Genomic DNA, 27,693 nt, shown 5'->3' with positions numbered 1-27,693 from the left:
TCTTGGCACTTACGTATTGTGGGAAGTGCATGCCATTCTGGGTTTTTTCCCCCATGGCGAAATCAATAACAACCGTGCAACAAATAGTTAGAAAAACAACACATCAGAAACTGGCAGGTTTTCAAATAAAACACAAATAACATGACACACAGTGAGACACATTAGGACAGGACAATCTATTCTACCAGGTCACAAGGGTAGAGCGGTCAAAAATAAACAATAAATAGGCCGAAGGGAACCAGGTTAACGATGAGCCTCAGTGGCTTCTACAAACAGCTTCCAACATTGCGTCATGCCCTATGCCCTCTTATAAACGGGGGGAGCTCACCATGGTAGCCGGGTTCCATGTGGTTGTAGGGGCATTCTTTGGTTGCCAGTTCATTCCACCCGTTAATTTCTTCTCGCCCGGCTGACTCCAGTGAAGGTCACTGGAACGCAAGAAGGGGGAAAACGATTAAAAACAGACGCGCATGCACACAATGACAAAATGGCAAAAGTCTTAATTGGTGTCCTTACTTTTTCGCTGTTCCATTACCGATTCCGAGATCTAATCGAAAGAAGAAAAGAAACATGCAGTTTTGAATAATGACACTGATATTGCATTAATATTATCAATAAAGTCAATATTTATCAATAATTTCAGTCTTTCAGACTCCGGATTTAAAAAGTACCTGAAGAAGCTCTAGAATCTAGTTAGTTCAGTGTTTATTTCTATCGCACCATCAATACAGACACAGTTTGCACATTCTACAAGCTTCCCTTTCAGGAAGTACCCGCACAACGCTTCTAAATTCATAATAGTGCAAAGAACAGGATGCCCTTTCAAAAAAAAAAGATCAACACTCACTGGTAGTTCATTTATTTATATATTTTTAAAGGGTGGTGCGTATGAGGTAAGAGGGGTGCGGACAAAGGAAGTGACATCACAAGTGCGGTACGTACTGCACACTGAAACTCTGACTGAAGACCCTGATGGCTCGAAACCTTGTGAGTCTTAAATAACCCTTCAGTCGGAGTTGCTGTGTGCGGACATCTACTCTACACAGACACACCTTTGTCCTGCACCTGGACCCTGTTTCTCGACAATGTCATTGCTACCTAGTTAGCAACTTGGTAATGCAATTTCCCACAGGCAACCCTATGGGAAATTGCATTGCCACCAAGTAAGTTGCTAACTTGGTTAACAACAACACTGTCGAGAAACAGGGTCCTGGCCTCAGTTTGTTGGGGTGTGTAAAAAAATGCCTGTTGTAAAGACTACGGGTGCTGTACGTACTGCCCACGAGGTTGGCCAAGGAGGAGTCCAGGTCATCGGAGACCAGCTTGCCCGGCAGCTGGGAGCTGGGGGTCAGGCTCAGGGTGGAGGCGGCAACTGTGGGTTTCAGGATGCCACCTAACACATCGTCTTAAAGGAACGGTACCAAGGACAAGGACCAAGAGAGGAGAGGAGAGGACGGAAAGAGGTGGAGGATGATAAAAAGAGACACAAAAAACAAGGTGGTGGGGGGAAGAAAAGATGTTTAATGCCAGCTGGAAGACTCTTAACTGTTGTACGCAACACACCAAAGGCAGAAATGGAAAGGAAACCAAAAAATACTGGTGAAGCACCAAGTCAACTCACCCCAGTCATGCATGCCATGCAAAGCCAAGGACCAAAGACAGTTACCAAGGTGCAAGGAAAGAAAAACAAGACGTGATATTATGAGTGAGGTGCCTCCAAACCAAACACAAAGCATATCCACCACTATTACATCCCATAGGTATACCTGGCTCATTGACGTTTTAGAAGAAGATGACAGGGTGGCACAGGAACAGCTATCGTCATTATTGTGTGAGGTTGGGACATTAATCAGTTTTCATGTACAAAACATTAAATCCATGTAAATCATCCAACAACAAAAATTGTGTTTTAATGTAGACAATAGTGGCATTAGATGTACTTGCACCCCCTGACTTCTGCTACTAAAAACGTTAATGACCCACCTATACAAGAGTGAGTTTTTCGAAATTGTGGTTGCTAAACAAGTTAGGTAATTTCTTAGTTGGTTGCCGATAGGTAATTGCTTTGCAACCAGCTTGCTAACTGGCTAGCAACGACACTTTCGAGAAGCGCAACCCAGTATGGCTTCCCACTCAGAGCTCACAAGCGTGATATCAAAGGTTTGCGCTGGCCTGTGCGCCTGAAATGTCTACTGGCACACAGTAACGGATTAAGGAAACAAGTGCCTCTGGAGGCGGATTTCACCTGCACCCCTGCATTCTTCACAGGGGTTTTAACTTAACTTACATACCCTATGCTACCGTGTACAAAAGGCCCCTAGGGGAGAGGGATTAACATATATGTGTGGGTTAGGGAGGGCAGAGGTGAGGTAGAGTGAGGAGTGGAGTGGAGGATATTTGGCCTGTTCATTAATTCTGCCCCTGAGGAGACGCATGTGTTAGGCTTATAGCCTGTTGCAGTTTGCGGTGTGTATCTGTATCTGTGTGTGTGGATGTGTGTGTGTGTGAGTGAGTGAGTGAGTGAGTGAGTGAGTGAGTGAGTGAGTGAGTGAGTGAGTGAGTGAGTGAGTGAGTGAGTGAGTGAGTGAGTGAGTGAGTGAGTGAGTGAGTGAGTGAGTGAGTGAGAGAGTGAGTGAGTGAGTGAGTGAGTGAGTGAGTGAGTGAGTGAGTGAGTGAGTGAGTGAGTGAGTGAGTGAGTGAGTGAGTGAGTGAGTGAGTGAGTGAGTGAGTGTGCGTATGTATGTGGGCGAAGCAGTGGAGGAGTGTAGACAGACAGCAGGGAATCAAGTGTCAGTGATGATGTAACCGGCTGAGCGAGATGGGGCTGTGTGCCAGTTAACAGAGTAGGCGGCTGAAGAGAGGGAGAGGGGAGAAGAGGAGAGGGGGTGGGGGGACCCAAATAAAAACTCAGGCGCATTACTGATTAGTGGGATACCCTCCACTGCACACCACTCAGCACTGAACTGGCCTACATGATGCAGTTATACCATAATGAAACTGGTCAATAAAGCTGCATTTCGGTGGTTACAAAAAAACATTAAAAATAAATAAATAAATAAATGTGTAAAACCACATCAGGCACAGGCAAACATTAACCTAATTGCACCCTTCACAGAATGACTGAAAAGCATAGTTGTATTAAAAAAAAAAGGTAGCACTTCACAATAGCCTTCCACTAGAAATAGTTAACTAATGGTTTACTGTACATTTTATAGTTGTAATATATTAAGTAAAAAATAGTTAATAGTTTGGTGTTAAGTTATTGTTAATATTTTAATAAATTAATTAAAGTATTTTTAATACATGAAGTAACTTATTATGTTCTATGAATTATTACGTTATGTTATAAATTATTATGTAATGACTCACAATGTATTTTAATGACTGTGCTTAGTATGTAACTACAAATGTACAGTAAATCACTAGTTAACTATTAGTTAAGTATTTGTTAACCATTTATGTGGAAGGTTATTGTGAAGTGCTACCAACACACGCATCCCAAAAGGCTTAGCAGAGAGTTCTTACCAGCAGCAGCCTCTGTGCTGTTTACGGCGGCGGTCGACTGATTGCCAAACACAGAGTCGAAGTCAACGTTAAGGCCTCTTGAGGTCTGTGGTGGTGGGGCAGGAGACGCTGAGAACCCTTTGGAGTGGGAAACAAGCGGAAAAGAAGGAGAGAGAGAGAGAGAGAGAGAGAGAGAGAGAGAGAGAGAGAGAGAGAGAGAGAGAGAGAGAGAGAGAGAGAGAGAGAGAGAGATGAGAGATGAGAGATGAGAGGTGGGTGGATTAGTCTTCTCTGGAAGATGGCAGGCCATCAACAACCTTGGCATCCCTCCCATAAGCTCCACCAACAACTGTAAGTAACCACAACAGGTTTACCCGATCAGGACTGAAGAGCTTAAATTCAACAAAAATAAGTACCGGTATTTACACTAAATAAATAAAATGCCTCCATTTACTTCCCAGACATTAAAATCAGCTACCACAGTAGGATTACCCTCTCCGCACTACACAGATAACAAGTATAAACAGTGAATGAGAAAAATACAGCGCCCTTTCAAAAATGAAGAAAAGCACATATTTTTATTCCTCCTATGTGCTCCTAAACCAACAGTCTATGAGCGTATGTTCATCCCCCGACTGGCTGAGCCAGAGAGAAAAGCCCTCACGAAGAACGCAATAAACTAGACCAAGTCAGTGGAGCATCACTGCTGCCGCTAGCCTTTACAGACAATAGCAAGACAATGAGTTTAGTGGAGAGACAGCTGGCAGACAGAAGGGAGCTGGAACAAGAGGAGGAGCAGAAAAAAAGTCTGAAAAGGGAGGGAAACTGAGAAACATCTAGACAGAGAGAAAAGAGTAGCGTGGATGAGTAGTAGTACCTACCTCCAAATAGACCAGCTATTGCAGAGGGCTCAGAGTGGAAGAGAGTGTTAGGGTAAGGAGGTGCTGGACCACAGAAGGAGTCTGACAGGCCGAAGTGAAAATGAAAGCCAAAGGAGTATAGAGAGACAGAAACAAAGAAAGACAGGAAAGAAAGGAGGCAGGGAGACAGGGAGGCGTGCAGAAAAGAGACTTTTACAGGGAGGAAAGACAAAAAGAGACTCAACAGCAGTATAAGCAGACAGAAATGAAAGAGATTCAAAGCTTAGCAATGTGATAAACAGTAGAATGAACAAAAATGCATGGCTTGTCAGTACAATGACACAGAAATGATGGTTTTAACTTAAATTAAAAATGAAATTCTCAAAACCAGAAACATTTAACTGAAAATGGAGCTACAGACACAAGTTAACCATACAAGTTAGACCTAATCCTGTGTGTCACTGTATGCACAGAGCGTGCTCTTTCACATAGTCAGACAAACACAGATCACCTAGGAACAGATCAGGTGTCAGTGTTTCCTGTGTGTGAGGAGGAAATATGAGATCGGGCAGCCTAGTCTATGCAGTACCTGAGATACTCAGCTCTATCCCACCTGTGCTCTCAGGATTGGGTGCAACAGTAGAGCTCGAGTCACTAAAGGGATTGTAAAAATCTAGAAAATAACAAAACAAACAAACAAAACAAAAACAAAAACATAAATGCAGGTTGTGAGACATTGACTTCTTACCATTCTTAAAAGAACTACCACAAACTCGTGCACAAAAAAATAAAAACACTCAAAACCGCACTAAGGAATATTAACAGGTGTGAAATGTAGGAAAATATGTAAAAACACAGGCTTTTAAGCTTGGAGAGTCAAAGCAGTGAAGCATTGGTTAAAAAGCCTAATTTACCAAGAGCATCTAAAAACTCATTTCCCACTCAGCAGAGCTGGCAACACACATGCACAGATGCACACACGCAAACCTCGGCTCTAAGCACCCACAGGATAGCAGAGGCGGACTCTCAACACATGTCCTCCTGGCTATTGCCTCATGAAAAAACAGAGCCATGTGACCAGGTCTCCCTTGCAAACACCCACGCACTCGGCACACACACATACCTATGCATGCGTGCCTGAACGCACACACACACACACACACACACACACACACACACACACACACACACACACCCACGGCATATCACTGAAGAGCAGCAACTGCATTTGCATCTTCAGGTAGTGGTGAGCCTTCAGCTTAGTCATATCGTCATCAGGAGAATAATTATAGCGTCTCTCTCTCAATGAGACGTCAATGACTGCTTTATATGCAACAAGCCTCTTGCAAGCTCTCAAGCACCAGGAAAAGCTGTCCGTCTTGTCTACCCGACATCATGGAGAGACAGGAGACTGTGAGTGCAGTTACAATACATGCACTGAAGAATTCCGTTTTTAAATGGAATAGTGTCAGCAATTCGGTTTGAAACAAGTTCCAGAATATTCTGTTTAAATGCATGGAACAGCATTCAGAGCAGCCGGAATATTCCCAGAACAAATGAACGAATGAATAGAGAGCTTACATTTCATTTATAAAATCGAAATATCCTGTGCGTGTAGCTGCACTCAGTGCTAGCTGTAGCAACGCCTCAATGCACAGTCTAGTAGGAATGATAATGCATGCAAGGGGTACGGCCTGCATATGGGGAGGCAGTATTCCCACACAGCTACTGGGGAACGGGCAATGATAGCCATCCAGCATTCATTATTCACAATCTACTGCCACATACTCCAAAATGACCTGTTTTCACCTGTTCAACTCAACATTACATTTCACATTACACTTCACAAAGCCACTTATAGATATTACAGGGTATTGGTTACAGTCCCTGGAGCAGTGTGGGGTTAGGTGCCTTGCTCAACACGAGGGAGGAAGAGATTGGCAAGGGTGGGGATTGAACCTCCAACAGTCCAACTCTCTAACCACTACACCACGGCTGCCCAGGTGATCATTAAACCAGACAGTCACCTGATGGAATTGGACAGGTAAAACCAGGTCATTTGGAATATGTGGCACTGGATTGTAAACTAATGATTCCAGGTTGCCCATCACTAGGAATGGGCATCAAGGGAAGCCAAGGGGGCATATATTGGAGCAGCAGGGCAGGAAAGAGGGAGAGGAACACCAAAAACAAACAGAAATCAAAAATATCTGTTTACCACCAAACATTTCATGACTGGGCGTCCTAGAAGAAAAACTAACACCGTCTGAAGACACAACAGGTAGATGGAAATCATCGACAACAGCGTTTGTAAGGAAAGGGTTTAAGTTTGGAATGGAGTCATCGACAGCGTCAGAGGACGTGAAAGGATCTACAAGACGGGCAGAACAGAAAACAGGAGAGAACAGAGATGTTATAACAAGATGAGATAGAGAAAGATAGAGAAAGGGAAAAAATATCAGAGCATGCAGACCACTACATATACATCACAATAATAGAGTAGTTAGCCGTAGACATGCAGATAAATACACAGAGCAATAAGAGACCAGAAAACAGGAAGACATAAGAATAGAGTGACACTAAGAAGGACTGCATATACTGTATGACAGACAGACAAAACCAAAAACGAATGAAACATGCCAAGTTGGAACATAAAATCCGACAAAAAGACCCCAGCAAAAAGCTGACCTATACCCAGACAACCTTCAACCTACTTGTAGGAATATACAACCACCACATGCAAACCACAGACATTAACTTAGTGCACACCAACCTAGCCTAACCATTTTCTTAACAGTGGAAAAGCTCCACCACACAATCAATCCACAGTAGGCCCCATTAGCCACTTAACAGCGCTTCTGGTTTGCCCGGAGGCCCACACCCAAACACCACTGACCCAGGCCACCGCTCTGGAGTCACCTCCAGGGTTGCCAGACGTGACTGACAGATGATTTCCAACCCGTGCTCAAAAACCACATGGAAGCACTAAATCCCACCAAAGTTCAATTCAATTCTATGGTCACGAGTCTACAGAAAAACCCATCCAATACATATTTTTTCAACCCACAGACGGTCACCCTAAACAGCCCAATTGGGCAAGAAACCTCCAAATCTGGCCACCCTGGAGTCTCCTCACCAGGCCCCTTCATGCCTAATCAACACCAATCAGACAGGAAGGAAGTGATTCTGGACTAAACAAGCTCTACACACGTAAACCACAGGGTCGCACAAACCACGAAAAACAATATGGCCACATATTACAAAAGCCTAGCAAACCCAGTTCACTCTCGCTGCTTTGGATTTTGGTGAATTTATTCAGCACCTATTTCCATTACTTCCTATTAGCGGTGTCTACAGTCTAAATTTGCAGACATCACTTTCTAATCTCAATATTGCTTTCAAATTAGATGGAATAAAATGTTGCCCTCCACATAACAATGACAAATTGTGACCAAGCTCTGACGTGTGTCTGTGACTGCTTCTGTGATCATAACGGAAAAATACGCTTTTCTAGACATGAATGGCCAAGACAATATACTCTTTCCATATTCAGCCAGGACGTTTTTTGCTCAACTTGACCAACAAGCGCTTATCATTCGCAGAGTCATGTGACTTCGTCCTGCCTTCTCATTCTCGTCTAATCAACTGGGTAACACAGAAAAACTAAGACCAGACAAGTTAGGCAGATCACATTATTGGTGTTCAGGAACCATGGAACTTTTTACACAGTACATTTTGAAGTGTACATTCAACACTCAAGTATGACCAACAAACATGAAGAGACTTAAATTCAACTCTGAGTTTTGACTTTACACTGACAATGTACTGTGCAGCTGTGTGTGCTAGATGCACAACTGTTACTTTCTATGGATGAAAGAAGGGGAAGTTATGTGATAGATGTGTAGGTGTAAAAAAAAGTCCCCGTTTGGCCTGTGGAACTCATTATCCACCTTACAGTGTTCTTGTCTGCTCAAAGAAATGCAATACCTAAAAATAAGGCCACTGGCGAGCTGTAAAGATATTTTTTGTGTAACACACTTGAGCACACAGTAAACATTATCTAATCGTGCACGCCTTTATCTGTGTGTCTGGAGTCAAGTGACTCTTACACTGCACACAAACTGCAGTGGTCCTGATAACCCCCATTCTCCATGACCTGCCAAAAAAAGGCCCATATCGGTTTTTAACACTGACTATAGAAACTCTGCCATGTCTTTTTTGTGTCAATGGCAAATTTCACTTCACCAAACTTCCTTTCAATGGTATATTTTACCCTCAGTTCACCAAACCATGTCCGCAGAGTTAATACCCAGAGTGCTATTGCTCAATATGGAAATAGTACTGGCAGATCTTAAGACCGGCCAAAAACAAAACAAAAAAAACCCTGTACAATGCCATTTTTACTTCTTAAGGAAAGTTACTATAAGCCAACTGGAGTGCTCCATGTTCGTCTGCCAAATTCAGCAAAGTAGACCAAACGCAGAGAAGAAAAGAAATGTGGTCGTGTAGTAGTCTTGAAAGCATGCTGACCATGTGCTCTGAAATCTGTTGCTGCCGAGTCGACACAACAGTACGACCGTTGGTCCAGAGCAGTAGTGCCCCAGCAACCGGTGAGCGTGTCTGCAGGCTGGGCCAACTTGGCTCAGTACAGCAGGGTCTGAGCTAACAGTACTCACCCCCCCAGGTGTTGGCTGCAGGCAGGCCTGTGGAGAGAGGCAGCGTCGGCTGAAATGTTGGCTGCAGGTCCAGGAGGTCACTCTGCATCTTTGAAGTGCTGAAATAATAACGGAAAAAAGGCAAGAGGGGACGGGGGAAAAAGTCACACCGAAATAATTAAAATGCTAATTGGAATCTGCCCACTTGAGCTTCAGCCTTCCACTTGCTGTCAGTCATATTTAAGCAATGCAACGCTACACACATGCACGCACGCACACACCCATGTGTTAGCGTGTACATATTGTAACTATACAATGTTACCTGCCAGCTGCATCTAATTCTAAAGAATTTGGTGGGCCCTTTTTGTGAAAAAACTTACTTTAACCCATTCTGTCCTAAGCCCTTTTAGGGAAAGGGTGCCCTCTGCCTATTAAATCCTAAATATCTCAGCCAACGAAGCACATACAAACATGAAATGAGTTACATTTAAAAGCTAGGAACCTCGTTTTGCCTTAGAAAGTGTTCATTCAGCTCTAACTTACCCACATTTTTAATAAAACAGCCCAAATCTCAAAATCCTTAATGCAGCGTATATGTGTCTCCGGGACACAATGGGTTAAATAGGGCTACACAAGTAACAAAGAATGGAAAATCCAGTGAGCAAAAGGGGCTTTCACTCATCTGCAAGCTTTCAGCCAGGCTTTCTTCGGCAAGAATATGGCTTTTTTATTCTGGTTGAAAGAAGTCTTTGACCAAAAGCTTGGAGTTGGAATACAAACATTTTTGCTCAGATTCAAACGTCTGGATTTTTCTTCACCCATCACTCATTTTGACTTTAAAATCTTGCACCTGAACTAAGACCAAGCATGTGTTTCTTTCCCCAAAGAAAGGGAGAGAGCAAGAGCGAGAGAGAGAAAGTGAGCACGAGAGACAGAAAAGAGAGGGAGAGGAGCTGTAGCTAGGCTGGCAGCCACTAAAAAATGAGTGGCTGAGGCTGTGTCGGTGTGAACATCCCTGACTGTTTGCATCCCCAAGCTTGCTTTTTTTATACGCCCATGTGCATGGGTGTGTGCATTGTGCATTGTGACAAGGGGAAATGGGGACATGGCAAACAGTACAAGCTCATTCCTGTGAGTAAGTGTCTGTGAGGGAAAAGCCTGAGGTGATAGTTACACGTATGCAGATCATTTTAAATGCAGATTTTTATCTGTTTACATGTAAACAATTTGGATGAAAAACAAAGACTCCATTGTGAGTTTTGAAATGTGCATTGTAAAAGTCTGTTTACGTGTAAATGAGAGACCAAAACCAATGCGTTTTCTAAAATATCCATATACGGGTAAACAGCTTCTAAGTGTGTGTGTGTGTGTGTGTGTGTATACATCTCTAGCTCACCTGTTGGTGGAGCTGGGCGTGGAGAAGAGGTCGATGGCGGGGGCGGTGCTGATGCCACCGATTTCCCCGGTGGACACAGGCGAGGCGGCCGTGGTGGCGGAGGAGGACCCCGCAGCTGCTACCGGCTTCTTGGACAGTTCCTTGAGACGCTGTTCCTGCTCGAAGTGACATAACCAAACACACCGGTACACTGTGAGCAGCACACTTAGGGTCCCCGCATATGGCACACAGCACCAGCAGGCATCACAGAGACAGACACGAAGAGAGAAAGTTGGTGTGGAACAAGGAGAGAGACAAGGGCAGACAGAGAGACCAGAATATCTGGACAGACACAAAGACAGATAGGACACACGTCAGACAGACACATGCCAGAGAGAGAGAATGAGTGTGAGTGAAACATCTGGACAGAGTCAAAGGCACAGGCAGTCAGAGAGACAGGGCACACAGTGCAGAGTGACAGAAAGAAATATTTGACAGCCACAGTAAAATGGAGAGACACAGAATAGGTCTGAGAGAGAGAGAGAGAGAGAGAGAGAGAGAGAGAGAGAGAGAGAGAGAGAGAGAGGGAGAGTGAAAGAGAGAGAGAGAGACAAGAGAGAAAGAGAGAGAAACAAAGACAGAAAGAAAGACAGAAAGAAAGAAAGAAAGAAAGAAAGAATGAAAGAAAGAAAGAATGAAACAAACAAACAAACAAAGAAAGAAACAAAGAAAAGGGGGCATGAGCCCCCAGAAATCAAAGGTACCTTCAGTGCTTTGAGGCGTGCCTGCTCCTCCTCCAGGGCGGCCTGCTTTTCCCTCTCGTCCACTTTGGTGAAGGAGATGCCCGTGTTGGCCAGCGACGACACTGCGTTGGACAGAGTGCTAGCTCTGCAGGAGGAGCGGGAAGGAAGAAACGCACGCAGGCACGCACGCAGGCAGGCACGCACGCACGCACACACACACACACACACACGATATGATAGACACACAAACACACACACACACACACAATATGAGGCAGACACACACAGACAGACAGACAGAGACACAGTTAAGAGTTCAGACGCCTCAGGAAAGCTCTCACAACACAGTCAACATGTTCCTGCAGGCGCAAGCAGGTCTGCCTCTTGGATCATTCTAGACTCATTTCCTCTTGCGTTTGCCACTCTTTTTTTTAGCTGGGGTTCTCTTTTTGTGTGTGTTGGAGGGGAACGCTGCTCCTCACAAGGACAGTAAAAAATCCTGGCACCCATCAGTGCCAAGCAAACTCAGTAATAAAGAACAGCACACACACAGACCCGCGCACAGACACACACACACACACACACACACGCACACAGACCCGCGCACAGACACACACACACACACACACGCACACAGACCCGCGTACAGACACACGCACACAGACAGACACACACACACAGAGACACCATACCTGCTTGCTGCTGTGGAATCCTTGACTTTCTTGCCCTCTAAGGAAGCCAGGTGCTGCTCTAGAGCGTCCAGAAGGCTGCTGGGTGCCTGCCAAGAGAGAAGGTGCTCTTACTCTAATGCACTCAGAAGGAGAACCAACGGCTGCCACACAAAGAGACAGTTACATACTGTAGCATGCAAACCAAAGTACTTCCATCACGGCCACAACAGATACACACGCACAGTACAGAACATATGCAGTGAATATAAAAAGACTTTACACCCCTATCTAAAAGGCCAGATTTTCATCAATGTAAACAAATACTGTGACAAGTAATTTCATAACTTTTTCCACCCCAGGTAAACTACAAACCTGTACAATGCAATGTATAAAACCCTCAAAAGCTTTAAAAGGGAAAGTAAAAAAAATATATATATATATGTCACATCACTGGCATTTGAACAGGGGTGTGTATGCTTTTTATATGCACTGTGCACAGACAAAAGCTAACTGTCCATTACAGAGTAAGAGAGTGAAGTGCAGATACTTACACAAACTGTAAACTGAAGAATGGAAAAGATAAAGGAAAGAGATACAGAATATAAAGGTGGTACTTTGGTCAAATTGGGTTACAGGCACCTTCACTGCCATGAGAAACGAATAATGATGATGAACTACAATTGACCTTCTAAAATTTCCCACCATTGTTTCCAAACTGTTGATCAGTCAAGTCATATGTGATGGCTTTTGCTCAGCACTTACAATCCTGCCACAAGAGACAGAGAGCTATGTATACTGTATAGGCCTCCATGCAACACTGATCGAAGCATAACATATTAACTGCAGTATTTGGTTCTCAGAAATGTATCTCTCCCTGCCCGTACGTATTTGCATGCACTGAAGGCTAATACACCGGTATCCATGACTGTTCACATTAACAAATAAACTTGATTAAACCAGCCTATGAAATCATACGAGGATTTGTTTTTTGTTCCGGCACAAGTTTCCTTGATATCGCAGTGCGAGGCTCCATAAACAAGCAGCCAAACATTAAACATGACTTGGCTGACCAACATATCAGATCAGAGGGATAGATGCTGATAAGAACGTCTTCTGAACACAGACCTTAATCATGAAAAAGTACTTGTTTCGGTAAAGAACATCCAAGCACTGAGGAAGTTTTTTTTGGGACACTATTTTTAGAAAGCTCCATCATTATGTCATTATATACAGTAACCAATACAATTTGTTATCTACATATCTTAAATTCATACCCACAGAACAAGCATATTCTACAGTATATTCTGCCCTTTCTTTTTATAATGAACTCCAACCAACACCAGCTATCCCCTTACCCCATCACCCTCTCTGTGTGCATAAATGCTGCCCGTTGAGCCCCAGTAGCAACACCTTTATGTGCTGTATGTGCACGCAGGCAGCCCAAAGTGGAGAGGAGTAGTAGCAGTGAGGCGCTAGCGTTGGCGCTGCCGTGAGGTAGCATGCACAGGCACAGCCCACTGCATGCGCAGGGCAGTGAGAGAAGAGCCATCTGTGCAGACTGGAGTTATTAAACTGCCACAGTGATGGTAGGGTGAGTGAGAGAGCAAGAGAGGAAGAGCGAGAGAGAGCGAGAGCGAGAGCGAGAGCGAGCGAGAGCGAGAGAGAGAGAGAGAGAGAGGAAGACAGAGAGAAAGAGAGAAAAAGGGGGGGGGGCACTTGGCAAGTGAAGGTAGCAGGTGCACAGGTGCTGGAGGGCTGAAAGGTGAAGCCACAGGAGCAACAGCAGAGGCCTGGAGAGGAGAAGAGAGGAGAAAAAAAGAGGAGAGGAGAGGAGAGGCCAATGACTGGGCAATGGTCTTACCTGGGATAGATCTGGGATGTCACCGCGGTCGATGCCCACTTGCTGTTTTGGAAAAGAAAAAAAGTCAAAACGTTTTTTTCTGTGCAGCTATGCAAGTGGTAAACCATACATTGCTAATCCATATATTGAGTGTCCGTTAAAACTCACCTCTGCAACTTTGAGAAATTCTGAGATCCTAGTCATTCGCGTGAGGAATTTCTTGTAAATGTCAAGGCCCTCTTTACACTGAGTTTTCTTCATATCAAAATACTTCTCTGTGAATGGAAACAGCAAAAAGATGTTGATTGCCTTGAGTCGGGAAAAACACCGCAATGAATGCCAAAGGCCAGCAGGTCACCACATACTGGTGAATCACATCTATTGCACACTAACTTGCAAAAAATAATAAATAATCATAGCTATAAAACAAATGCCTTTGAAATGTCATTTGGACTGAAAATGTAACTGAAGAGCAAAAATGATCTTGAATGGCACGATGCTATTAATTCTGTGTGCTCAGCTATAGTTATAGGAGAAAATGGGCTGCTAAAAATTCAGTACATGGATTTTGTGATGGTGGTGGCATTTTGCTCATATGCTCAGGCAGTTGAGTTGACAGTCATCTTAACACGATAAACTATTTGGTGTATAATACGGGTAAAAAAGGATGCATTTTCTGATCATTTTCATTTTCATCATAATTTTCATCTGGTGCTATTGAACAGCTCGTCGATAAAATCGCTCATATCTTAGGGCAGAGAGCATCAACATTTCAGACACTTTTTTTTAACCAACATGACATCAATTTATTCACGTACGGTCTCATTTAACATGACCAATCATCACAAACTACATCAAATTCATTTCCAACAATTCTCCAATCTAAAGATTAATCACAGCCTGTAGTGTAGTACGTACAGTACTGTACCAAAGATAGTAGATTGGATACTCTTCCTCTTCCTGCATCATCTGGCTGTAAAGTGCAGTACAAACACAACACTGATAGCAGGGTTCTCACATTAGCTATTCCTATGACTGAAAGACATAAAAGCAACACAAAAAAGCGAGAGAAAAAAAGCAAGACACAAATTGACAAATACGAAAACGTTGAAATAGAAGGGGTGAGAGCAGAGTACACAGCAGACTGTGAAGAGTGCAACCAGCACCTTTCTCCTGCTCCCCACCTAACACCTCCATCACCTCCACCCCCATTCACCAAGGCCTGCCAATGGCACAGTGTCCATGACAAAGGTCACACTGGTGCTTCTAGCCCACCAAAAAGCCCTGCTGTTACACCACGGCTACACATTTATTTAAAACCAGGAAACGTGGAGCTGTGAGCCAGCTACATGGGGACATGCATGTGCAAAAGCCAACATGCTCCAGTTACACTAGCAGACACACTGGGCCTCTCTCCTCTACACAGCAACGAGGGCAACTACACAGAGCTACTATATGTGACTGTATCGGCCATACACAACAACAAGCTGCCCATCCTTGCCATGTGATGCCCTCTATTCAAACAACTTCTGTTATACGTGTTCATCGTAAACATGGTGCTCTTTTCCCAACGAGACAAAAAAATCAGGGTTATACAACAAAATGTGAGGACATGTCAGTCGATCAAAATGGCTTAAATGAACTAATCATGACGTGATCTCCTTCCGTGGCGGCTTTCGATCAATCACGTCTTACGACACTACGCTTACGTGACACTTAAAAGCACATACACACACAGACACCCACCCACAACCACACACAAAACACACACAAGAATCTAGAGCAGATTTTGATACGTACAGCTATCAGCAATCTTTCTGCGGTGGAGGAAGTTTGTTTGTGCTCTGGCAAGCATAACTGCCTCTGATAATCAGCGTAGGTCAACAACAAAGTGCAAAGGTTCCCTCTCAACCCTCACAAGAGGACAGGGAGGGTGTTGTGTTAAGATAAGGGGGGTTACTTAAACTGAAAACAAATGGCCTGTTCTACATCCATGTAAACATGCTGGCACACAGTCACAGACCAAACCATTAGCATATTTTTTGCAAATGGTTGGCACTCATTGATTATACTGTATCTCCTTGACCCAATAGTGAATCTAAAGCAGCATTCCAACAGGTTCATACCAAATCATGGCTTCTTTTAGAGATATTTCAGGGTCTTCTTAGCCTTTACACAGACAAGACAGTTTGAGAGGAAAATGAGGGGAAATGGCTAGGAGAGACAGATGGGGGAGGATTAGGAAATTACTTCAGGCCGAAATTGAACCTGGGTCCCTGGCGTAACAGTACAGTGTCTTAGCCGTTTGAGCCAGGACTGAGGCCCAATCATGGCCTCTTGTGTGTATGCGTTTGTAGAGAGAAGGCCACTCACCGAGCAGGTTGATGATCCCTTCGTTGTAGGCAGCAAACAGTCGTATGGCATCTTTGAACAGAAGCATGAAGGCAGCATTGATGACCCCATTGGTGAGTTCATTGGCATTGACCTGGGGACGACGGGGACAATGCAAACAGCAGAAGGTCAATTCAGGAGGCTGCAAAACATCCTAGTAGTGTGTGAGTGTGTGTGTATGAGTGTGAGTGTGAGTGTGAGTGTGAGTGTAAGTGTGAGTGTGTGTGTCTAAACCAGTTATCCAGACGACAACTCAGTGTTGCCTCATCTGTCACTTTCCGACCTACTGCCCTCAAACGAACGGCTTCACTGAGGAGCCCAGCTGTGTGGCTACTTGGGGGAGAGGGGGAGTTTATGTCTTGTCAGTCATGCACACATATTCTGATGTGTACACAAAAATACTCAATATTCGTGGGCTGTCCAAGTCTCCCACATATGGGCTTCAATGCCCACGAGGACCCTGGTTTGAGAGTCCAGCCTAGGTCCTGTCCCAACCCTGCCCCACCTCTCCCTCTCTCACTACCTTTCAGTCATACTTTCGGCAGTCCTGTAGTCAATAAAGGACACAAAAAGCCTTTTAAAAAATACTGTACCTTCATATCCCCTACAGAAGGAAAAAGTAATTAGATTAAGCATACAGTCTATAAGAGTAGTAGTGATGAATGCAGATGGCGTATTTTTCACAAGTGACGTTAACAGCAGCATTCCAAAGAAAAAGAATGCTGGAAAACCCCACTTTATTTCTCATCTATGTACTTCTGCCTTGTCGTTTCACATTGTTAGGAATGTCATAACAGATACACTGTAGGTACAGCTATGACTTTAATAATCCAACTCATGACGCAACTCAAGATGAGGTTCTGACTTTTGGTGGTCCAGGTGTGTGTGTGGGTGTGTGTGTGTGAGAGAGAGAGAGAGAGAGAGAGAGAGAGAGAGAGAGAGAGAGAGAGAGAGAGAGAGAGAGAGAGAGAGAGAGAGAGAGAGAGAGAGAGAGAGAGAGAGAGAGAGAGACAGAAAAGAGAGAGAGAGAGAGTCAGAAAAGAGACAAACAGAGAGAGCACGGGAGAGGAGAGAACATGAGAGACAACGAGAAAGAGTGAGCGAGAGTGAGCGAGAAAGAGAGCGAGAGAAAGAGAGCGAGAGGGCGAGAATGCCACCAACATTGAAGTCCAGAAGAGCGTCCATCTGATTCTGGATGATGGGGATGGTCTTCAGGAGCTTCTCTGTGTTCATCGTCCTCATGACACCGTCCGACCTGCGGAGAGATAAGAGAAAGATAAACATTTCCATGCCATGACGTGACAACAGGGACTGCTAGGAAAACAGGATGACGGCATTTAGGGCATAGGGCACCAAGTACGCAAAGCAGTCCAAGTGAGTGAGTGAGTGAGTAAATGAGTAGTCATACCCTCGTTTTACTTTCGTGAAGTCAAAAGCGACCTGGCGGTAGGACACTGCCTTCTCGTTCAGGTAGCGACTATACCTTCGGATGAAGGTGGACATGTCATAGCCTGGGGAGAAAAGAGAATTAGTTTGCAATTATGATCACCTGCCAGGGTAACACAATGACCACACTATGAAATTTGTTTGGCCCAAAACTTAAAAATAAAAGTCTCCCAAGAACCTTGATTGTCAACTCCTGTTTGATAAAGTAAGCCAGGAGATTTTAGTTTTTATATTCCATTCAACAATATGAAATGCTACCAGTTGTGTTTACAAACTCTCCGCACAGCCATGCAACAGTAGGTCTTTCACGAACGTCATTAGTTAAAGGTCATAGAAAAATGCTCACAAACGAAGGAGAAGAAACGTGCAAACACTGGTGTGCCTTTTCGAGTCTACAAGTACATAAATGGCCAGGAGTGCCACTCAGTGAGGACAGTTGCATGCATGGAGTATTCTGATTTTAAATAGCATGGTGCCATTATTCAGTTTGCATACAAGTCATGTAAACTCTCTATTTTTTTCCGATAGCGGGCATGTTTATGTTCCAGGAATGTTCTGGTTGCAGAACACCGTTTCACACATGCAAATGCAATATTCCGGAACTTGTTTTAAATCCAATACTGACAACATTCCGTTTGAAACTGGACTACTTCGTACATGTAACTACGCTCAGTGTTTTGGCTCAAGGCTGTTGACACCACTGCCCTCTCCGTACCAGAAACTACAGCGGAGGCTGGGAACTGTGTGCAGCCAGCTCAATCAAAGCCATGACTTTGATCCTGTTTGCACTTGGTATTAAAATGCACTTTGGGTGACTGAGTAGCAAACTGAACAGCTGACCGGAGACAGACAGCTGTTTACACCCCGGGCAGACAGTGGCGTTTGTTTGCCAACTTTAGTTCAAATTCTGTTCAGCATTTGCACTGCATCCATGACTTTATAGGTATAGGCAAACTGGTGACAGTTCCTGAAGCAATGTGGGATTAGGTGCCTTGCTCAAGTGCACTACAGCCATAGATAATACAGGATTTGAACCTGCAACCTTCTGATTCCAAGGCCAATTATTAAAAAAAAACACTGTGTGAAACGAGACACAAGGACATCCCTTACCTTGTAACCCACTTTTGTCCAAGAAGTTACTGAGGTTAAATAATGTGTTTCTTGAGGCCAGGTACTGTATAAACCTCTGCAAAGACATCAAAGTAAAAACAGAGTAAGGCTTCTGCATGATGGTCCGCTTCTAGGAATTATTGATTTGCAAATACATTAAGGGTTGACACAAGTACTTAGACTGATGTCTTGCCAAGCAACATTTACAGTCTAAACAAAACATGTCTTCCACAGACAGGTTGTGCAGGGCAACAATGAAATCCCAATTCTGCACATCTTTTCTCTAAAATTGTACTCATTCACTGACTGTTAAAACAGTAGGGCTAGAGCTGTTGCACTAACACCTGAAAGCTTTAGTAACAGTACTGTGGGTGATACATGTGGCGTGGGCTGTGCTGCTAACAGGCAGTGATGGTGATGGATTTCAATGATGGTGATGGGGGGGCCTGCAGTCAGCACTTTTCCATCCATTGACAAAATCATCACTGCTAAGTAGCTTTAGCTTGGGAGTCGAGCCATCACTGAGAGGCAACGCTTATCAATAGGCTGAGCAAGATTACCATCTCACCCCCTTTCCATCACCTCTCCGTTTTAACAGTGCAAAAGGGTAAATGAAGAGAGGATCATACCAAGTCAATAGACATACAGCGCACTCAACCAATGCACCCAACAATGTACATGTATGTAATGTACACGTATGTTCTGCATGCCCATAGGGACGCAGGTTTGAATTCTGCAATTTCCCAACACAACCCCACATCTCTCTCCAGCTTGCTTCCTGTCTATTTTTCACCATCCTATCAAACAAAGGCCAGAAAAGCCCAAAACCAGAGCCATGTCCGTAAGAGTTGGGCTAATCCCATTGACCTCACTTTTACACAAAGATGGCGGCTCATGGAGCCTTTGACCCCAAGATCGCCATAGTTCCAAAATATTTCCAGCAAGTGAAAACACAGAAAGTCCATGTACATGTACAGAAAGTCAATGTACATGTTATTCATTTGTAACAATCTTTGCTTGTTATGTAGTGGTTCTGTGTTAGTCTCTGGGGAAAAGAATGCTACTGCCTAGATGTATTTTTCATATCATGTAACCAACCAACTTCCTTTACCCCAGTTGTGTCTGAATGCCTTGGCTCTGCCCAAAACAAGCAAAAAAAATGGGGGGGGGGGGGGGCAGGGGGTTTACCTCATTGCCGTAGACCATGAGGTGGTGTGTTGCGATGAGAGACTTGAAGACGACAACCCAGCTGGTGTTGGCGGTCCTCTCGAACAGCGTGTCGGCAAGCTGGGGGATATTCACGTTCATCTCATTGGTGCACTGAATCAGGTCTGCAACACAACAAGCACAGAGCATGACACTTAGAACGAGAATATTACATTCATTGCATTTCATTGACATCACATATTTTTGTTCACAATTACACCCAAAAAAACACTGGAATAATAATGGATATTACTGTAGGAGGGTGGATTTTCCTTCTAATTCTCATTCAAGGGACTTCATCAGATCCACACACTGGCTTTGGGGACTGCGTTTAAATGCACTGAAGCGTCTTAAAGCTGAAGAAGCTTTTTGAATAGAGAAGTGCAATGCCGAAAAAGCTAAAAGAAAGACATTGTATTTTTGTTTTTCGAAGGCTTGTCTTACCTTTTTAAAAAGTAGCTCTTCCATCATTCTGTGCTTTGCCTTTAAAATAGTGGTGTTTGTTCATTGTATCATTTGGATAATATGGCCACTATAACTGTGAAGGCCCCAGATGGACAACTTGTGATATATTTCCTGAAAGCATTGGAAGATTAATCCTAAATCGCTGATCAAAGAAAACCATAAAACTCACACTGACCATTTCACTTTAGACATATACACCTTTCGGTCTTAGAACTCTGGGTAAATAAAGGACGAAGACTAAAACGTTGTGAATTAAGCTAAGCTAAGCTAAGTGAAATGGTCACTGTGCTGGAGTTATATGGCCCCAGGAGCAACTAGCAACTGGCAAGCTGGACCGAGGCAGCAGGCCATTCCTGTGGATGTCTGGGACACTCAAAAGTCCCTGGAGCACAGGCCTGCAGCAGCATGGTGTCTGAAGCTACCGTTTCACCCCTACACCAGACACTGGACTCTATTATAGTACAGGAGGAAATGTGCTTCACAGTCAGGCATGTGTGCAAGTAGTGCACGTGCACGTGCACAAACACACATGCTATGCACAGACACACACACAACGACTACTTCTGGTTTTGGTTATACAAGCTTAATCTATTCGATTATTAAATCTAACTTACTACTAGAAAAGAGCAAATTAAACAGTTTAAATTATTTTTAAAATGAGAGAACACATGAAAGCTCAGACACATCTGTTCTGTTGGAACTACCAAATTTCTCATTCTAAATTATTTAACACAGACCAAGCTGTCGTGTAAACTCAGTGTTCAAAGGAACTCAAAAGCAATTTAGTTAGTCATTAAGCCTAAGCGAAGTTTAAAAGCCTCAGGCATGATTCATGTTGTCAAACTTCTGTCGCGCATGTTGAATGAGCTGCTACCCTATTGCTGAAGTGTTGTCAGATTACGGATGGCATAACAGCATTAACATAAAATTACTGTTTAACTAATTAACCTGTTGACTAATCGGTAGAAAAAACACAATGTCAATATTGGCCATGAAAACACAATCTTTAGACAACCAATGAGAGCTACCACACAGCAGATAAGCAGTGGTGTGATTAAGCCAGACATGGTTACACAACTGTACTGTTACTTACTAGCCTCAATAAATGAGACAGGGAGAAATGGAACAGAGTATGATACAAAGGTGTACACCACATTTAGCTGGTTGAGAAGAAACTTTCAGTTTCATTTCGATCCAGAGTGTACGTGTGGGATCTGTCAAACCCAAACTTTTATCAGCCAAACTACTGATTATCAGACTTTCTATGATTTTCATGCACATACAGTAGACGAGTTCCATTGAAAACTCTCTAGGCTGCAACCTGTGCATGCCCTTTGCACAGTGACAAAGCCCATGCATGTGACAATGTGACAACAAAGGCCTTTTAAAGCTGACAGAATGGCCCTGGTCATGGTGATGATGACTGCAGAACACAAACACCAACCAACAGGTGTCTTATGGATCATTAGATACTGTACAGGTGGCTTATTTTAAAAAAAAAGAAACTGATCTGTAAAACCAAACAAAAAAAATGTACTTTTACCACTGGTGTAGGCCTACTTAATGTGATACTCAAAACTTCTCTGCACTATAGTTACTTGATCTAAACTTGATTTTTTTTTTTTAAACCAGAAAACCACTTTTTTTTTTTTTTAAATCAATCTCTTTTTACAGGTAAAAACCTGGTTTTAAAAAGCAGTATATAGGAAGAATGCACACAAGCAGGTGTAAGCTTACATGTTACTTCTAACTGGTAAGCATCATAGTGTTGTCAATTCACTTTAACCACCTTATGTATATTTACTACAACTGTATATTTTACAGTACATGAACAGATCAGAAAAAAAAACCTTCTCCTTCTAGCTCCACCAGCTATATGAGAGCTCAATACTAAAGTTTTATGACAGTGGGTGGGAGGAGGCGGAGGAGGTCCTTCTCCCCTGCGTTTACTGATGCTCTGACTAAGCAGAACTCAATACCACTATTCAACCTCCCGGACTGAATCACATGACTGGAAACAGCATGGCCGGCGGCCCCGTGAAGCCTTTCCCTGAACTTTTACAGGTGGCTGCTGTCAATGATTACTCACTATGGAGAGATGTGGCCAAGAGTATAGCACTGTAGGAGCCTGGTGGTGGTGGCTCCGTGTGTGTGTGTGTGTGTGTGTGTGTGTGTGTGTGTGTGTGCGTGCGTGCGTGCGTGCGTGCGTGCGTGCGTGCGTGCGTGCGTGCGTGCGTGCGTGCGTGCGTGCGTGTGTGTGTCAGTCATTCTGTTTGCATCACATCACTTACTGCACCCTTCTAGGAAAGTGCATTAGCCACTGTAGCATAATGCAGAAATCATGAGCAATACCGTGAGTGAGCAACAGGGGCATGAAATCATCCCTTCTTAAAGCAGAGGCTGTCTTTTGTTCTCCATCACTCTGGCTGACAAACACACCATCCACAATTCCCCCAGCATTTACCAGTTAAGATGACCAACTTGGAAAAAAACACCTACCAACTTCACTATGTCTAAGATTTTGTCATGAACGTAATTTCTCAAGTTGCTTCACAAAGAACTGCATGCCTTTAGGGGTTTTCATTTCAAATGAAACTAACATAACCTTTCCAAGGAAAATAGCTGCACGTTTCTGATACCAGCAAATCCCCTACCATGGAAATGTGCTGGAAACACTGCCATAGCAAAGCAGTTTTTTTCTCCTCAAGAACATGTTAGGCCTAGTTGCAAACGGAGCACCTGCCTAAAACAAGGTGTTCTAAGTTTATACCATGACATATTCACCATGTCTCCAGCACACAAATTCTTCAGAATTGTACAAACAACCAAATGAGATGAGAGCAATGACCTCATCGGCTTCATTCAGTCAGCTTGCCAACTCCCCCAAGGGACTGCTCACCACCTGCTGCTCTGTCTGTTACTGTCTGGGGGTGCCCTCTCACTCTCCTAACTATGCAACATCCTCACTCGTTATCAAAAGAAATAGATAGAAATTGTGGCATTTGATTCACCTATGCGCTTACGAATAGTAACTAAAATGTCATGGAAAAGATCTTCACACTGCCCATATTAAATAACTCTTTCTACTCCACTGCTCTGTGGTCAGTTTGCTGTTCCATTAGTAAGTTAGAAGTTACCATTAAAACATTATTCAAAAGCTCTCTATAAATGCAAATCAGACAGAGGGCACCTTTGAGCTCAATGAAAGGGATATCGAAATCAGAAGTGCATTAGCACTGATGCACAATGCAATGCATTGGCTTGGGTATAATAACAGCACATTAACCCAATATCTAAACGGTGAAAAAAGGTTAACTGTGACATTATTCATTATTTTTTTCATTTTCTGAATTGGTTAATTGAGAGTGTATACAGTGTTAGATAAAAAGGAAGCATACGTATGTGGAGCAAGATACTATCCATGTGTGTATGTGCGCGCGTGCGTTTATGCGTTACATTGTGAACTTGTGGTGGTGTGTTGATATAGCACTTCCTAAGGGGAAAATGTTCATTAATTAACCAAAAAAAAAAGAAAAATCAATCACGCCATGAATGTGAAGAATGCCGGTCAATTAGGAGGCGGCCGAAGAGTGAATATTTGGAGATGGCACCGTGCCAAGTACATGACCTCAACACAACTTCCAGTCTGACACAGATTAAAGGACAAACTCAGACTACACAATGTTGCTGTGACCATTTGCAACAATGTCCAACTTTCCAAAGAGAGTATTAGAAGACTGCACATGCTTGAAGACCCTGATGGGGTCGAAACATTGCATGTCTTAAATAAACCTCAAGTTGGAGTTAGTGTGTGGACCTCTACTCTCTCGATAGGCACATGCCTTTGTCCTGCGCCTGGCCTCAGTGCGGCGGGATGTGCATACATTTAAGTGGCCGTCAGCATATCCCATAGACCATTCTATGGTGCAGCACCACTGAATAACAACCAAGCACCACAAATTCACCAAAAGCAGCACATACTGTACACGCCAATGGGGCTACATGCATAAAACTCGCACTGGCTCAACAATTTCTTTATCCATAGCACCACACGATGCTTCTTGGTCTGTGTGGGACCAAGTAATCCTTTCAAGATTCTATTTTGGCCATCAATTTAGGCCACATTTCATACCCGCATCACATCCCCCCAATCGACCAGTGGTCCCATTTGAAAGCCCTGCACATTATTTTTTTGTGTGGCAACATCCTGTTGGCTGTTTACATTTCCAGCAGCGAACAGTCGACAAGAATGCAGGAAATGCTTTTCCCTCAGAAGCTCACCCAATCAGACAGAATCTCAAGTGTGTGTGTGTGTGTGTGTGTGTCCCAGGGAGCACTTTGAAACAGTCCACTGCTGGCCATGTCTCCAGCCATCCACTGTAGCAATAACTCACTCTTACGCAAAAAGCAGTCCACTGATAGACCCATCACCAGTACATTCATTGGCAGCCTCCTTGTTCAGATTACATGCAAGAGGCCCTAGATACAGAACATGTTTCCATTCAAGACAATAATTTAACACCACAGAACAACACAGCCAGGGCAAGACAAAGCATGGAACCTATGCCACAAGTCAGTTCGTCCATCCATAGAAACGGTGCAATAAGGAAGTGAAAAAAGACTGCAAAAGAAAAAATGGAAGTCAAGGGGAGTGTAGTGCAGTGCAGTGCAGTGCAATGATCATTTTAGTTCATGATTCACCTATGAACATGTTACGCAACAGACACTCCAAGTGCTCCAAGTTCTTGCGTGCTGGTGGATATGGTAGCCAGCTACTTGGAACACACCCGAGCCAAGGAGAGAAGAGGAGTCCCCATATAGCCATGTATCTATAGCCACAGGGCCAGCCAGCTGCTAGCTTTTAGCGTCCCGGCACAAAGTTATCTGAAATGTTCCCCCAACCGATACATACGTTGTAATTTAAGACCCAATTCTGGGCCCCCTCTCTACCTGGGCCCAGCACAACAGACCCCCTTGTCTATTCCCTGTCGGCTTCCCTGGCCCCAGGGCGAGCCAGCTGGTCAGCAGAGCTGTAACTGAATTGGAGCTTACATTGTAACCTCCTCTTCATTATGGACAGTGGTCGTGAAATCCTGTCTGTCCAGTGTTTCCTTTACGTAGTCCATTCTGTAGTGCAGCACCACAGAACAAAAACTGAACGCCACAAAAACCACACAAATTGATCAACAGTTGCAGGTCAATGGGGGTACACACAACATTTGCACTGCCCCAATGTTTTTTGCTGGAGCTAGTCTTACATTGTAACCTGGCCTAAATTTACTTTTTTCATCACCAGCCACTTTTGCTAGTAGGTGTAAAATAATCTTACTAGCCAAACATACACTCATCACCAGTCAACATGGTTAGTCAGTTGGTCTTTTCTACCAGCCAAACTGAATTTTCACATGCATTTGGCCGGTTGAGGGGTTATAATTTAGAGCCCTGATTGTACTTTGCACCACGGACAGTGGTGATGAAATCCTGTCTGCCCGTCTCTGTTGGTTCACCCCCTAAAAAGTACAAACCCTGCCACAGTTTCCAGTCTATCCAACACAGGTGATGTCAGACCTGGTTGGATCAAATTTATGGCAAGATTTTTGCTCTCTGAACCCAGGATGGACACCTCTGTCCTCCTCATGTGCCAAGTGCACAGTGGCAGCCTTGAATGTGGTGCCGAACAAAAACAAGGTGAACGTCAACAAACAGAGACAAAGTCTGCAAAGACGGGTATGTTCCCACTTGCACTCTTTATCAGGAACTCCATATGTCATGATTAAAGGCATTTTCTGTGGGAGTATGCTGGCAGATGTTGTTGTCAGTTGTCCCTAGAAGCCCCCACCACTAACCTGACCAAGACCTTTCAATATAGGGTGGCCAGTTCAGCATCACGCTCAGCTTTACATAGCCCACAGTACATGACAGTACACTTAGCAGGCACTTTAACGCCAAGCACCTTACAGTAGAGGACACAAACCAACCTACAGATATGCTGGAAAGAAGAACAGGGTTTACCCCAGTACTTGACAGTTACACCAACCATCTTGACAAAGTGAAAAAATAAATATTTTGTATTGCAAATGTAATTTCCAAAGCTGGCTTACAAAAGTAGTGAATAGTGAAAGGCTAAGCCATTCGTTTTCTGGGATTCACATCATAACTCATTTCACATGAAACTGCAAACCATAGCCTTTCCAAGTATGATCATTAGGCCCGTTTGTCCCATGTCTCTGATTAGGTGCTAACCCCCACCCACTCTGACTTAACACATTTTCTGTGGGAAAAGAGAAAGCAGTCACAGTGCGTGCATATAGGCTAGTGTTTATGAGTGGACGTTAGCACTTTAAGAAAGGGAAGTGATCCCTTTAAAAGGAAGATGAACATATTCTCACAGAGAGAGACTGGCAGCTTTCTTCACCATTATGAAATAACACCGCTTAGACTGAGATTGCCATATTTAAGGAGAGGACGAGGTCAAATACGGTCCTTGTGAGGGTTGCAACACGCCGAATGGGAGATAAAACATAACTATTGATTTTAGGTAAGTAGAGGTGGACCTCACAGTAAGAGCCAGTGTCTTGTGCGTGGTTTGAACTCATATTGGCAGCCAATGCAGGCCAACACGCAGAGAAATGACACATACACACTTACTATGGGCTGAATGAATAAAATACCAAATGATCCTCCATTTTCTGAAACATTTGCAGTGGTTTTATTGCGCTCGGATTTATATGGTAAGGTTATATGGTTTCATTCAGGGTAAAAAGCTGATGGTACTGGATTTTAAGAGATTTTCTAACCACTGATTTCATTGAGCTTTGTTCAAAGTGTGCAGTAGTGCGTCGGCCTGGCAGTCTGAGTGATAGTCATCTGATGCCACCTTTGGATCACATGATCGGGTTCTGCTGCAAGCAATGCCTGCCCCGTTTCTGACTGAGCGGTGAGCTCGATTTGGGGCCGAGGACAAAGGCATCAGAAAGGAGGCATCCTGCTACACATACAGCCCCCCCACCCCCACCCTCCCCCCCCCCCCCCCCCCCCCCCCCCCACCCCCCCCCCCCCCCACCCCTTCCCAATTGCACCCAAAATCCCTCTCTGCCTCCCCAATGACCCACTATGAGGGACTGACAAAGAGGCATGGCTACTCTATAATCCAAAATGTATGTGGCGAAACAAAGATCCTCCCCTCTTTCTATGCAAGAAGGCATCTTGCCTGTAATGGGCAATTTAAACCCCGCAAGAAAGAGGTTCAGATTAAGCTGCAACAAGTATAAGGCATTACTCTCCACTGTTGCAAATGGGTTAACTGCACACATGCAACACTCATGCGTCGCTCTCAGCTGATTCCATACGGTGAACATATGTAGGCCTCAGAGATAAACTAAATCTAGGCCTCAAAACTGGGCTACAGCATAGTTTAAGCATGGGAA

At 43.9% G+C, this 27,693-nt stretch overlaps 1 protein-coding gene across 19 annotated transcripts in view; it reads right to left on the bottom strand.

The window, feature by feature from the left end:
* picalma (phosphatidylinositol binding clathrin assembly protein a) overlaps nt 1-27,693 on the bottom strand; it is a 38,869-nt gene that overhangs the window by 7,924 nt on the left and 3,252 nt on the right. For 2 of the 19 annotated variants that reach the window (XM_063203673.1, XM_063203683.1), the window contains exons 3-21: nt 19,784-19,926; nt 18,596-18,671; nt 17,448-17,550; nt 17,201-17,294; nt 16,022-16,133; nt 13,817-13,923; nt 13,670-13,711; nt 11,830-11,915; nt 11,159-11,282; nt 10,416-10,573; nt 9,041-9,138; nt 6,583-6,735; nt 4,954-5,037; nt 4,386-4,466; nt 3,526-3,642; nt 1,277-1,405; nt 517-547; nt 329-428; nt 14-37 (exon numbers count right to left, since the gene is read on the bottom strand). In XM_063203673.1, the coding sequence (XP_063059743.1) occupies nt 14-37; nt 329-428; nt 517-547; nt 1,277-1,405; nt 3,526-3,642; nt 4,386-4,466; nt 4,954-5,037; nt 6,583-6,735; nt 9,041-9,138; nt 10,416-10,573; nt 11,159-11,282; nt 11,830-11,915; nt 13,670-13,711; nt 13,817-13,923; nt 16,022-16,133; nt 17,201-17,294; nt 17,448-17,550; nt 18,596-18,671; nt 19,784-19,926 (1,862 nt within the window). The remainder of the gene's footprint in view (nt 1-13; nt 38-328; nt 429-516; nt 548-1,276; nt 1,406-3,525; nt 3,643-4,385; nt 4,467-4,953; nt 5,038-6,582; nt 6,736-9,040; nt 9,139-10,415; nt 10,574-11,158; nt 11,283-11,829; nt 11,916-13,669; nt 13,712-13,816; nt 13,924-16,021; nt 16,134-17,200; nt 17,295-17,447; nt 17,551-18,595; nt 18,672-19,783; nt 19,927-27,693) is intronic. The other 17 variants (XM_063203677.1, XM_063203685.1, XM_063203675.1 and 14 more) reach the window with 16 other exon arrangements.

This window comes from Engraulis encrasicolus, chromosome 7 (genome assembly GCF_034702125.1).
Source record: "Engraulis encrasicolus isolate BLACKSEA-1 chromosome 7, IST_EnEncr_1.0, whole genome shotgun sequence".
Lineage (NCBI taxonomy): Eukaryota > Metazoa > Chordata > Actinopteri > Clupeiformes > Engraulidae > Engraulis > Engraulis encrasicolus.
This window is presented reverse-complemented; position numbering and strand designations above follow the sequence as displayed.